The sequence below is a fragment of the Physeter macrocephalus genome, chromosome 7 (genome assembly GCF_002837175.3).
Source record: "Physeter macrocephalus isolate SW-GA chromosome 7, ASM283717v5, whole genome shotgun sequence".
Taxonomy (NCBI): domain Eukaryota; kingdom Metazoa; phylum Chordata; class Mammalia; order Artiodactyla; family Physeteridae; genus Physeter; species Physeter macrocephalus.
In genome coordinates, this window is record NC_041220.1 from 152,217,275 (window position 1) to 152,229,714 (window position 12,440).

Here is a 12,440-nt window from a genome sequence, read left to right on the forward strand (position 1 = left end):
TACAAAACAGAAACAGACTCACAGACTTAGAAAACAAACTTATGGTTACCAAAGGGGAAAGGAGGGGGAGGGATAAATTAGGAGTTTGGGATTAACATGTACACACTACTATACAGTATATAAAATACATCATCACCAAGGACCTACTGTCTAGCACAGGGAACTCTACTCAGTGTTCTGTAATAACCTATATGGGAAAAGAATCTGAAAAAGAATCGATCCATGTATAGGTATAACTGATTCACTTTGCTGTACGCCTGAAAACTACACAACACTGTATATCAACGATACTCCAATGTAAAATAAAAATTAAGTTAAAAAAATAAACAATAAAAAAGCCAGCAAAGGGATAGTGGGGAAAGTCTGAGCTGAGAGCTGTGAACGCTGGGTTATACCTTTACTTCTACTATCTATTAACTGTATGTGCTTGAATGAATCATTCCAATAAGCATCAAGCTGTCTCATCTGCAAAACAAAAGGGTTGAATTAGATGAGGTATCTGAAGGTAGGTGTCTGAGGTTGGCTTTCCTGGAAGCTGAGGCTGAAAGGGGTCTTTCTGTGAATGTGATGTATCAGGGGGGAAGCTCTCAGTGGAAGGGGAGGGAAGGATGCAGGAGGAGCCGAGTAGGGATGTGATCTCGGCTAGATACCTGATAAGCCTGGCCCCGTGCAATGCTCTGGAGCATAAATTGCACCAGGGTTGATCCCAGCAGAGGGCTGGCCTCCTGTATCCCCCAGCGGTGAGCCAATGGCCATGATCTGCCCTCGTCAGGGAAGGAGGGTACACTGCCCTGATGGCAAGATGATGCCCAGGGGCTAAAGGTTAGTCTCTCAGGGGGAGCAGCTGTAAGCTATTAGCTGCCGATCCAGGAGCCAGGGGGCTGGCGGGGTGAGGGACAGAAAGTCACCAACAGCGTCTCCTGAGAAGGAATAGGTGTCTATGACCCATTTCCAATATTCAGAGAATCCAAAACAAATTACACGTTCTCCTAAGACAGATGGTACAAAAATAACTAAAATGTCAAGAATGTCAGTTTTATCAGTCTGCTGTGGTAATGTGGGCGACCTCACGCTGATCTGAAGTTTGAAGGAGTTATGGATATCTTTGATTAATGTGAAGAGGAAAAACTAGGTCATACTTAATAAAGGCCACATGTTGATAGACAACATACTTTCAAAATATGGAGTGCAGGGTGAGTGGAAATGTTGAAAGGTGGCTGGCTTCAGCACTCGAAAGGACTTGGAGCTCAGACACTGCACCAACAGTATGAGTTATGGGGTAATTTGACAAAGCATTCCAACAGGGCGTTTGCTCTTTTCCCCAGTTCTGTTGTTCATATTAAAAATGTCTCTCAATAATACAGATACGCTTCACTGATCACTGTCCAAGCCCAACCCTCAAAATCGTGTAAGAATCAGATTTCCGGAAGGCAACAGCAAGTCACACGTAGGAACTTCTCCATTTCTGAGTAAATACAAGCAGTGCCCACTGACACTTCGCTAAGTTTCTCTACCTGGCCTGAAAGTTTTATGCCCGTTTGCCGAAACATACCCAGGTAGGTTATACAGTGAAATCTGATGAATCTATTTCAAAAAAACATTAAAAAATTATAAGTTAGGAGGTTATTAAGGTGGGAATGCTTAAACCAACAACATTAACTTTTAAATGTAGGTCTCCAAACATACATACATGTATGTATTTTATTAATATACTATATTGAAATATATATAAATATATACTATACTCAATATATAAACATATATAGATACATACATATACTTCTCCTCTAATAGTACAGTGCACAAAGAAATAAATAAGTCGGTATTTTCTAACGCGTTTTCTTAATGTTCTGCAATAGTCACAATAAGATACACTTGTAAATCACAGTTCAAGGAGAAATGCTGTATTAAAAACATGAAAATTTGCCATGAATAACCTAATGTTTAGTTTGGGTCAAATTCAGAAATTCTTAGAAACACAGCCAGAGATCCAGTGACCCTGACCAGGAAATATAAAGGTCAAACTTGAGGATGGCCTCTCTTCCCAGAGACTTTCTAGCATATAACTTCAACCTCACGGCAGGCCAAACGGACACACCACAGCTGAGTATATTCACCACAAAATGGCCCCTCCAAAAATCTGCGAGCCTGGGGCAGATCTGTGGCTGCTAAAGGTTTCTGATGCTCTAATTGTTTGTTTACTTTTTCTGAGAGGAGAGGCCAGTTCTCTAAGCAGCATGAGCTAATCACCAGCTTAGTTCTCTCTTTTGCCAAAACAAACAGCTTCCAATTACTGCTAGAAAAAAGCCTCTGATCTCTAATCAGCTACCTAAACGAGTCTATCAGCAGTAGTTTGGAGAGTGAATAATGTCCCATTAAGCTGGAATCTCTTAACACTAATAAAATTCTAGAGCCCTAGGACCAAGGCTGCCAGCAACCTGCTACTTATCTTCCAACAAGATTCCACCCACTTTTCCCCTCAGGTCCCCAAATCTGGCAAAGAAATAGACGCACTCTTCCTATTTTATTACACGTGGGCTACTCTTTTTCCGCAAGCCCAATTCTACTGAGCCTCCTTTGAGAAAACTCGGGCAGGGAAAGAGCGGGTTGCAGGTCTGCTAATATTTAGTGGAAGGACGCCATCTGTAAGGCTCTGAGACTCAGCTCCATCACTGCTATGATGAGCAGAACCTAGCGAGACAGGCAGGGTCTCCGCCCTGAATGTCCCAACGAGCACAGAAGAGGAGGTCACTCTCAAGTTAAATGAGAGTCACCCCAAAAGAGACAGAGCTTATTTCAGGCACACGGTCACTGTCTTCCCTCTTCTTTAGTCTTCTAGTGAGGTTGAGAAAACAAGTGCACAGCAGGTTATTCCCAAGTGAGCACGTCAGCACTGCACCCTTGAACACGACGGACAGACTGTGAAGAACCACCAGGACAAGCGGGCTTAACCTACCGCTTCCAAGGGTTAAAAAACCCAAACCAGGGCCAGCTTCAGGGACAAATGACCAGTGCACGTGGGCCTCGCTCAGAAGGGGCCCTGCACCTGAGGGCTAATGTGCCGAGATCGCCATCCTGAAATCCTCGATGATCTTATCTTCGAGTTTGCGTTTCGTATGTGCAGCCTGATGGGATACAGGAGCGTGTTCTGGAGGCTCCGGCATGCACGATGCTACCTCTCACCACCCCTCTCCGCCCCAGGGAAGATTCTCAGCTGCCCACTGGCACCCCAACCCTCCCAGCCTCCCCCTCCTCACCCCCAAATCACTGTCACACTCTACCGTCTGCAGGGACCTCAGGGCGAACACAGGAGGGGCAGGGTGGCGCATGCACGTGCTGACGTGTCCCAGAATTTAGTGGTAGCTGTCCCCGTCCCATGCTGGGACCATCATACTCTGTCTGGGGGACGGCCAGCCAGAGTCCAGGAGTCCACGGGAACAAGCCTACTGCCCGTCCCTAATGCAGGTGGCTAACTGCAGCTGGCAAGCAGATCCAAGCGCACCTGGGGGCTGACCATCTGCTATGGGTTGACGAGTAGGAGGGGCAGACCCCTGGCTCAGCTTCCCGAGGACCCGGCTAGAACTAAGTGCGATGCGTCGGTCCAGCAGCTGGCAGAACAGGGCACTGGGCAAGTGCCGTGCCCGGGCAGGCGTAGGCGCTCGCCAGACCCTGGGCGCCCACGACGGTCTACACACGTCCTGCAAGATCCCCTTGCAGGGCGCCCATCGGGCACACCCTACACAGGGCACTTTGGGGGTCCTCGCTTCCTCCTTCCCACCTTCCTGAGGCTGGTCCCCACTCTTCCCTCCAGGGATGAACCAGGAAATCAAAACTGTGTACTGCTGGTGATTCCACATACAAGTGCAATGCTCTGATGTTTGCGTGGAACACTGGCACTGCACGAGAGAAAGACGAACAGTGAAATCCACGCAAATGACTTCATGTTTAAACTATGCTTTACCGAGAACAGCACTGGAGCGCAAATTCCAAGAGAGAAGGGTCACAGAAGAAAGAACAAGTTTTATATTTTAGTTCCTTCAACAACACTTCTTGCTCTTTGAATAATGGACGGCATGTTTCCATTTGGTGCTGGGGCCTGAGAAAAAGGCAGCCAGCTCTGAAGTAAGTTAAACCACTCACCAATAAAATCCTAAAAACAAGAACAAATCCCAAACCTGTAGCTGTCCTTGCTGGGAACCCAGGTCCCCCATCTATTAGCGTCTCAGCATCTCGGGTCCTTACCAGCTCTAGGAGGACACCAACGGTGCCTTCTTCGTATGACGGTTGTGGGGATAAAATGAGACAGACTTGTAAGACCCCCAGAACAGTGACCCCTTTATTACCATCGCTTTCATTATCCTCAACAGGTCTTATGATCTCCACCTCGCTGGGCGGGTGTCCTACCGGACACACGAGAGGCTGGAAGTTCAGGAAGGCGATCCTCCCCAAGCTACGTATCTGCCAAACGGCTAAGCCTGACGCAGAGCCCATCTGCCCGGCTCCAGAGCCCACCTCCCTGCTCCTTACCCCACAGCTCGGACCTCAGCTGCATTCACTGAGGAACGCCCTCCCCAACTGCCTCCGTCGCCAGGCTTTTAGCCGTGTGCACGCATGATACGTGTGAACTTGAAATGGCAACGTGCCAAATGCCCTGCGCACGGCATCGTGGAGCCGGGTACTGATAACCTGTGAGATGCTAGCCGTTACTGCTTTCCACAGATGGGAGGCAGCCCTCGGTGGTGAAATCAATGACTCAGTTCAGAATCCGTCTCCCTTGCAGTATGAAATCCTAAGCTCCTTCAGGTCGGGGACCGTGGGCCGATCAATCATTCAGGATACAGATACTCCAGTATCCCTATCACCACACCTACTTCCGGGCATCAGTATTGAGTCCCCTGTGCCCGTCAGGCAAGGTTGACAGCCACATGATGGACAGGTGAAGCCGATCTAGCCCCACACACGTGGAGGCACGCGTGCGCTCCATCCACCTCCAGCCTCGAGCTGCAAGGCTGGGAGGCACTGGAGAGTGTGCAGAATTGGGGCGGAGACGTTTGGATCCCAGCCTCCTCTGCAGGCCTGCTACCCCAGGGCACTGGCCCTGGCAGCTCCTTCAAAGGAGGCCGGGAACTGTGCAGGAGAAGTTGAGAACCGGCACCTGCTCCAGAAACAGCCTTCTGTTTCGGTTTATCTGCACAAGTGGCTGGGGTGACCCTGACAGAAGGGGCTCTTCCGAACCCTTCCACCACCCCAGCCTCTCCCGCCCATTCATAAATCCCACGTTCAGCGTAATGAGTTGCCCGCAGGCTGATCCCTCCGCATCCTTCCAATTATTTTAAAAGGGGGAGGGGCAGGGAAGCTGGACGCTTTATAAGGAGTGTGTGCTTCTGTCTTCTCAAATCTTAAGAACGCTTAATCCCTGCAATTTAGATAAATCAGATAGGCATTACCAGGTTAGGGTTAAACCTCCAAGAATGGCTTTGCAATTGATTGCAAAAACAGCAGTTATTAAGTCCTAACTGAGTAATTTGCAGCTTATTTCACCCAGCTAATTAAAATGTAATCAGGATTGTCTGGCAATCTGTATTCTGTCAGCAGTTTTTCTTCCGAAGAGAAATCATGCCAAGAGACCACAAGAAAAGCCTTTCACGGGAATTGGCTTGATCTAAACTGCTTCTTTAGCCGCTGAAACTGTAAAACAAATAAATTGCAGCAACTGACAATTCAATTTAAAAAAAAAAAAGAAAGAAAGAAGAAAGGAAGGAAGGAAAGAAGAAAAAAAGATACTCTTTCTCCCCGGGAACAGACTGCCGTTTCGTTTTGTTTTCTGTCGTCGTTGACACAAGAGCGTGGCGTCCCCTCAGGAGCGTGACGGTGAGCGCAGGGCCGGCGGCTGGGAAACCAGGTGGCTGGGGAGGAGCCCTCTCCAGGACGTGCGCGTCATTTCAGCGCACGACACCACACTCCCTTCTCCCTTTCCCTGACGACCCACGAGGACGGCGGGGCGCACCGAGTTCTCTGACACCCACCGGATGTCGCTTCTTTGAGGACACAGAGAAGCACGCGCTCAGGCGCACGCAAACTTCGCCAGCTGGTGCACTCTCTGAAGATCCCAACTTTTCGTTCTCCTGCGCCACGCGGCGCGAGGTTTCATGAGTTCTCACGCCAGAACGCGCATCGCTTCGGACTTCGGAGATTCGTCCCCAACTCCACGGTCGTTACGATGGCGTCCTGTCGCAGCTCAGTCCCCAGGGCCCCTGGGAAGGCCCATGTATCCCGCCCGGGTGGAAGAGACGCCCGGTTTATTTCTCGAGGGCAGAGGGCTCGGCTGAGAACCCCACCGAGAGCCCCGGGCTCCTCTGGCCTCCGCAGGTTTCCCTGCGGCTAGAAGCGGGGACTTCGCAACAGGTGAGCAACTAAGGAGAGAGACGAAAAGGCGAGGGCGAGAACCACGGCCGACGAGAGCAATTGGGTTATCTGCGCGAACGGTTTCAGAGCGCGCGCACTCGGCTCCGCTGGGGAAGGCAGCTGTGCGACGCGCCTCGGTCGGGGCCGGGAGCGGTGCCCGTGCATCCGCCCTCAGCCCGTGTCCCTGAGCAGGTCCCGCGGGGGTCCTCCCTCTGTGGCGCCCCCCCGCCCCAGGATCCCGGCCACCCACAGCACCGAGCGTGCCGTTCTCTGAACCTTCTACTCACCCAACACCCTCACTCCCACAAGCTCTCCTACCCTCAAAGCCGACAAAACCTACGAGGGCTGGGGGAGGCACTGGCCCCCGGGAGTCCGCCCAGAGCATCCAAACACGGCGCCTCCGAGTCCCGTATCCCCTGCATCCCTTCCCTTCCCTTCCCCTCCACGCCATTCGCTGGCGAGACCTAGACGCTCCGACTGGGGCGCGCACAGTTACCATCCCCACCGCCTCCCCGGGCCCCAACATAAACGCGCTGGAACGCACGACTGGGCCCAAGCGCCCCGTCCGGGGCTCGAAGGGTGGGCCGCGAGCTCTCGGCCCGCCGAGGGCGAAAGCAAGGCTCGAGAGAGACACAAGTGTCCGCCCGCGGGCACCTGCGGGGCCGGGGCTCGTTGCGCGGGTCCCCGGGAGCCCCCGGTGCGCGCCCCCCGGCCTCGCTCGCTGTGCCCGCCGCGCCCGCCACGCCCCGGAGTTTGCGGGACTCGCCAGCAGCCCGCGGTCCCGCGCGGGAGTCCCGGGCAACTAACAAGACCACACTCCCTCCCTTGGAAGCCACAAAACTGCTCTCCCTTCCCAGAGAAACCGCCTTTCGTTTCCCCCTCGGAAGAAGGGAGTGAGGGCAAGATGCCGCAGGCTTCTTTTTCCTTTCGGGGGCAGGGACGGTGCTGGAAAAGAGGGTTCGCGCCCCCAGATGGAAAAGTCCACGCGGAGGGAAGCTGGGCGAGAAGTTTGGGCGGCGAGGCTGGGAGGCGCGCGCCCCGTGCGCACCCGCCGCGGCCCGCAGCGCCGGCGAGGACCCGGGCGGGCGGCGGTTCGTACCTGGAAGTGCTGGAAGAAGGCGGAGATGCGCGTGATCTGCAGGCTGAGGCACCTGGAGGCGCAGCGGGCGCGCTGGACGCTCCCGGCCGACAGCGACTCGTCCAGCCGCCGGGCGGCCGTCGCGCCGGAGCCCGCCGCCAGGCATCCCCCGGAGGCCGCCAGCCAGAGGCAGAGGGTCAGGGGCGCCCCGGGCACCATGGCTGCGGGTCGGGGGCGCGGGCGCCGGGCGCTGGCCGAGGCTCCCAGCTCCGCGCCGGGGCCGCACTGCCGGGAACCTCGCGGCCGCCGCAACTCCGCTGGAAAGTTCAATCATTCAACTCCGGCCCCGCGCCCTCCCTGCCAAGGCCCTCCCCGCTCTGCCTCCAGGGGTGGGGTGAGGGTGACAGGCGGCCGCGCCATTGGCTGGAAGGGAAGTGAGTGACGGGGGGCGGGCGGAGGGCCGTGGGCAGGTCTGAGGGGCAGCGAGCCGGGGGCTCTCTCTGCCGCAGGGGGATGCCGGCCGAGCGCCGCCGTGCGCCCCTCTCCAGGGGGTCCGCTCCCACGCAGGTGCCCCCACGGTCCGCTTGCGCTCCTTCCTGCCCCACCTCCCCCTCGCCATCCAGGTGAACGTCAGGTGCGAGCAAGCCCGGGCCCGGATGTGAGGCGCTGTCTCGGGCAGCAGGGCCTCGGGACCCACAAGGGCATGGGAACACGCTAAGGAAGGACGGAGCGCCCCTAAGTTGTGGGCCTTCTCGCCGGGTCCTACCCCGGGCTCTGCTCCGCTCCGCTCACGCTTTCGCTTATCTGAATTTCCCTTTTCCCGAGGAAGGGAAAAGAGCTCAGTGACAGGACTGTGATGGGTGTAATACGGCGAGACAGAGGCCAGGCAGGGACGTTGGACTGGCACGTGCCTCCTCCGCCCGCCCTCCCTCGTTCCTTCTTTCTTTCCTTCATCCCCTTCCTCTCTTCCTTCCTTCCTTCCTTCCTTCCTCCCTCTTCTTCCTCCCTCCATTCAGACCTTCCTCCAATCCTTTCCTTCCCTCCTTCCTATTATCCCGTGGAAACCGAGCTGAGCGGGCAGCTAGGAACATTTGTTACCTAGACCCACACCCCTAGTTTCCTCAGGTGTCTGTTGTTCTAGTAAAGCACTACCCGCCCAGCCCGAGTGACTTATTCAAGACAAACCTTTCCTACACTCTTCTCCTTGTCTTTGCCCCAAGTCTTTTGATTTGGCCTTTTCAGCAGCAAAATTGCTGGCCCGTACCCTCTTGTACTCTCTTCCAATGCTCCTTCACCACACGCGTTCTCCATCCCCAGCTAGGGCCCCACCAGAGGAAGAGACGCAGCAGCATCTATGCCACACCACCCCTAACAAAGCTCTGTACTGCCCTGAGCTCCCCTGGGAAGTGACTATGCTCCAGCCCCCTGCCGGTAGGAGAGCCTACAGAGGGCTGGGATGTGAGGAAGGCTGTGCTCCAAACTTGGGGATATTTATGTAACGCAACAGAGTCCAAAAGACTCACGCACACTCATTCGGATGCGGGACAACTGACTGATACTCCCATGAACTGGCACTGCTACCTTCTCATACAGAATTGCACTCGCACATTCCAAAACGCAGTTATCTCCCGAAATACACCACTAAGCGTAGCTGGAGCGTCTAGATGCACGCAACCTGCTCAAAGATAGCGCGCCAAGCTGGAGTCTTCTTCCCATAGAGCCCGTGGCTTTTTCCGACCTCCAGTCCTGTCCCCCTAAAATTCTGCAGATTTTCCACTCTGAGATTTTGAGGTCTTCCTGTTCAATGGTAACGACAACCATCTGCAGTTATCCTGTTATACCCCTGTTTCTTTCACATCATCTTTCATGTATATTTCTTCAGCTAGTTTAAATCAGCAAGGCCAATAAAATGAATTGCTTAGCGCGTTTCCCAGTGAGTTTTAAAAACCTGAGTTGTTTTGTTCAAAAGGTTCTGTAGGCAGAGCTGGCCTGATGGGTGTGTGACCTTAGAAGGATCCATCCCTGGTTTAATGTTCTTCTGTCACAACCTTGATGTTAATTTTCAACACCGTCCTCCGAATTTTCATTTCGCCCTAGGTCCCACGAATTACATAGCCGGCGGCACCTGTAGGTTTTAGCATGACAATGCGCTACACGTGAGCCGGAAACATAAAAAATTTAGACATGAGCTCACGTGAACTCATAAGTTTCTTTAAAAGATGCTCAGAACTGTGGATGGAAATCTTTTGAAGGAATGTTCAACATACTCAGTATTGACTAAGAGCAAAGAAGCTAACCGTGGTGACCCCAAGCAGGAAGGTGCTTTGAGCCTTAGGTCAACTAACGGAGGAGAGACATCTAAATACAGGGATAGTCTTCTGAATGTTATCACTTTCACTCAGGAGTTACTAAAAACATTTCCAAAAGCTGCAGTGGATCCTTCCCACGGTGTGTGAGTTTTAAAGTTAAGCAAATACCTGGTCTTGATGAAGGCAAGGATATTATGCATGCCTATACTTTCTTATGGTATCTTTGATTTATAACTCTGCATGTTATATCATGAAATTTATATTCTAGAAAGTGAAATCACAAGGACAAGCATGCTGAGCTTTTAAAACAGCTTTTAAATGTTCAAAGGGATCACTGTATTTTTTTAAAAAGCGACGTGTGTTCTGCTTATATGGGTTACATAACATATTCATTTCCATGAATAAATGCATTTTATGATAAACCACAAAAGAACATCTAGTGAGTTGCACAAAAAGCTTAGGATTAAACATACAGGGCTGCTTTATTATGCATATGTTAAAATAATACTTGCGGTTATATTGCTTTCTTCTTTTAGACTTATCACGGACATCTTCTGTGATTATGCTGGCTTTTTTCATGTTATTTATTTTAATTGCAGTTTAAAGTAACTTTGAAAAGGAAAGCATTTTGGTAAAATCAGAATAACAGTCAAAATCTACTATGTTATTCTGCTCACATATGCGCAATCTATTACGCAGCTCACCCTTTGAACTGGCCCAGAGACTCCCTAACTTTTGACATGACTGGGTGAGCCATACCCTACGTCCCTGAAGACCAGCCACATGAGAGGGGAACCAGAAGTAGGTGTGGAAGGAATGACAGGTAAATGGATGGCTGGGACTCGTCCAGGTGCCTTAGGAAGAAAGTGCTTAGTATGTCTTTCCTCAAAGCCAAGTTGGACCTGATGGTCTGAATTTGGAGAGGAAATGAACCTCATATTGACTTCAGTGGGACTTAAAGAGACAAAACACCCATCCATTAAAGAGAGTAGAAAAGGGCCTTAATTGACTCTTATCTCTATGTATACGAACACAGTTGGACCAGAATGTGTGGTCCATCTCAGTCAGGTTACAGAAGAAACACAAAACAAGGCCCCCATTCCCAGTTTCCAAAAAGTTAGCTATGCTCTTCCTTGCAACTGATTTAGGTTATCAGTTTCTTCTCCTTTTTATACTTTTTTTTTTCCTTAAGCAGAGAATAAGAGGCCCCCGAGAGGTCTGTTAAAGGTGCACTCCAAGACTCCATGTTCAGAGATTCTAGGTAAGCATATCGGAGGTAAGGCAGCCCTGGAAGCTCAGCTTCGAAACAACACCTCCTGATTCTATAGCAAGTGAGCCACGGACAGGTTTGAGAGAGAACTGATTTAGAAAACATGTGCCCCATTTAAAATGGAGTGGAAGCTCTGATTTCAGTAGCATCTATGACTTCATTTTGTTTAAAGTACCTTTTTTAGGTATGTGTGTTGATATAGATTGGACATACCTATCTACTTCTTAATAATCATATTGATATATTTTTTCCAAAACATTTAGCCAAGACACTCTTAGCCTCATTTTGGGGGGCCAGCGGCTTGTCTTTTTAAGGGCTTTTCAGCTGCATTCGATAAGGATAAACTGTGAGGGAAGCAAGCACAATCTTTCTCTGACATTCCCCTCTTGGAAAAGCAAATGGAGAGCTTGCTCTAAAACTGGAGAAGACCAATACTTTACTTCGATGGCATTTATGAGTTTTAAACCTAGTGTGGTCCATGGTCATTGGTTATGGGTTATAGGGGCCAGTGACGTGAGGGCAGGGGACTCACATATGGTGCCCAGTTTCCTTTTAATTGCTTTCACTGGATGATGCAATAACTTGCATCTTCTCTCAGAAACTACAGTTAACATCCAGAGAAATTAAAATTAATTTTTTTTAATTAAAAATTAACATCTTGAGAAAAACCAAAAAGTGAGCCATGCTAGAGCCTTGGCCCATACTCACCTCTACATCTGCATGCGGAGTTGTCAGAATTTGGTAGCCAGACTCTTCCAGATCTCTTCTTCAACTGGGCTTTCCCCCTCCTCCAGACTTAACTCTCGTCGGCTCAGCTTTGAACTTCATGATCCAGGGAACACAGAGCTCTTAAAAAAAAAGAAAAAAACAAAAAAACAAAGAATGAAATGGGAGCTCGGATGCAGTTAAGAACTGCATGTCTAAATATCAGATTTGCATCCTTTGTAATATGATTTCAGGTAAGAATGGGGTGAACCTCTATGGCGCTGTACCAATCTGTTCCCTGATGGCAAATTTAATCATTTACAAATGAAAATTATAGCTTTTTGCATTGGGTCACCGAATACACACTTAGCTTTTTGGAAAAGGACACGCATATCCATTTGCAATTATCTGCTTGCTTTTTTCGTCTTGCAATGTAAATATTCTATTTGGAGATAATTTTCGTTTACAAGACATGTTCCTCTGCAGCAAGATTATAAAAATTCAGTTGCAGTATACCCAGGTTTAAAGGTATTATTTTTAATTACCTCGATGTTTACCAAGATATTATTACTAAGAAGTCTCAGAAATGTGTTATCAGAAATGTGTTTGCTATTACTTCTGTGTGAAGAATATTTTAATGAACAATTTAAACTTTTTTTCTGCAAAACATACA

At 50.3% G+C, this 12,440-nt stretch overlaps 1 protein-coding gene across 1 annotated transcript in view; it reads right to left on the reverse strand.

Annotated features, from left to right (window-relative positions):
- The window catches only part of ANOS1 (anosmin 1), a 190,728-nt gene extending 183,026 nt beyond the window's left edge, over positions 1–7,702 (reverse strand). The window contains exon 1 of the mRNA XM_007128919.3: positions 7,505–7,702. Coding sequence (XP_007128981.2) covers positions 7,505–7,702 — 198 coding nt within the window. The remainder of the gene's footprint in view (positions 1–7,504) is intronic.
- Between the last annotated feature and the right edge of the window lie 4,738 nt (positions 7,703–12,440).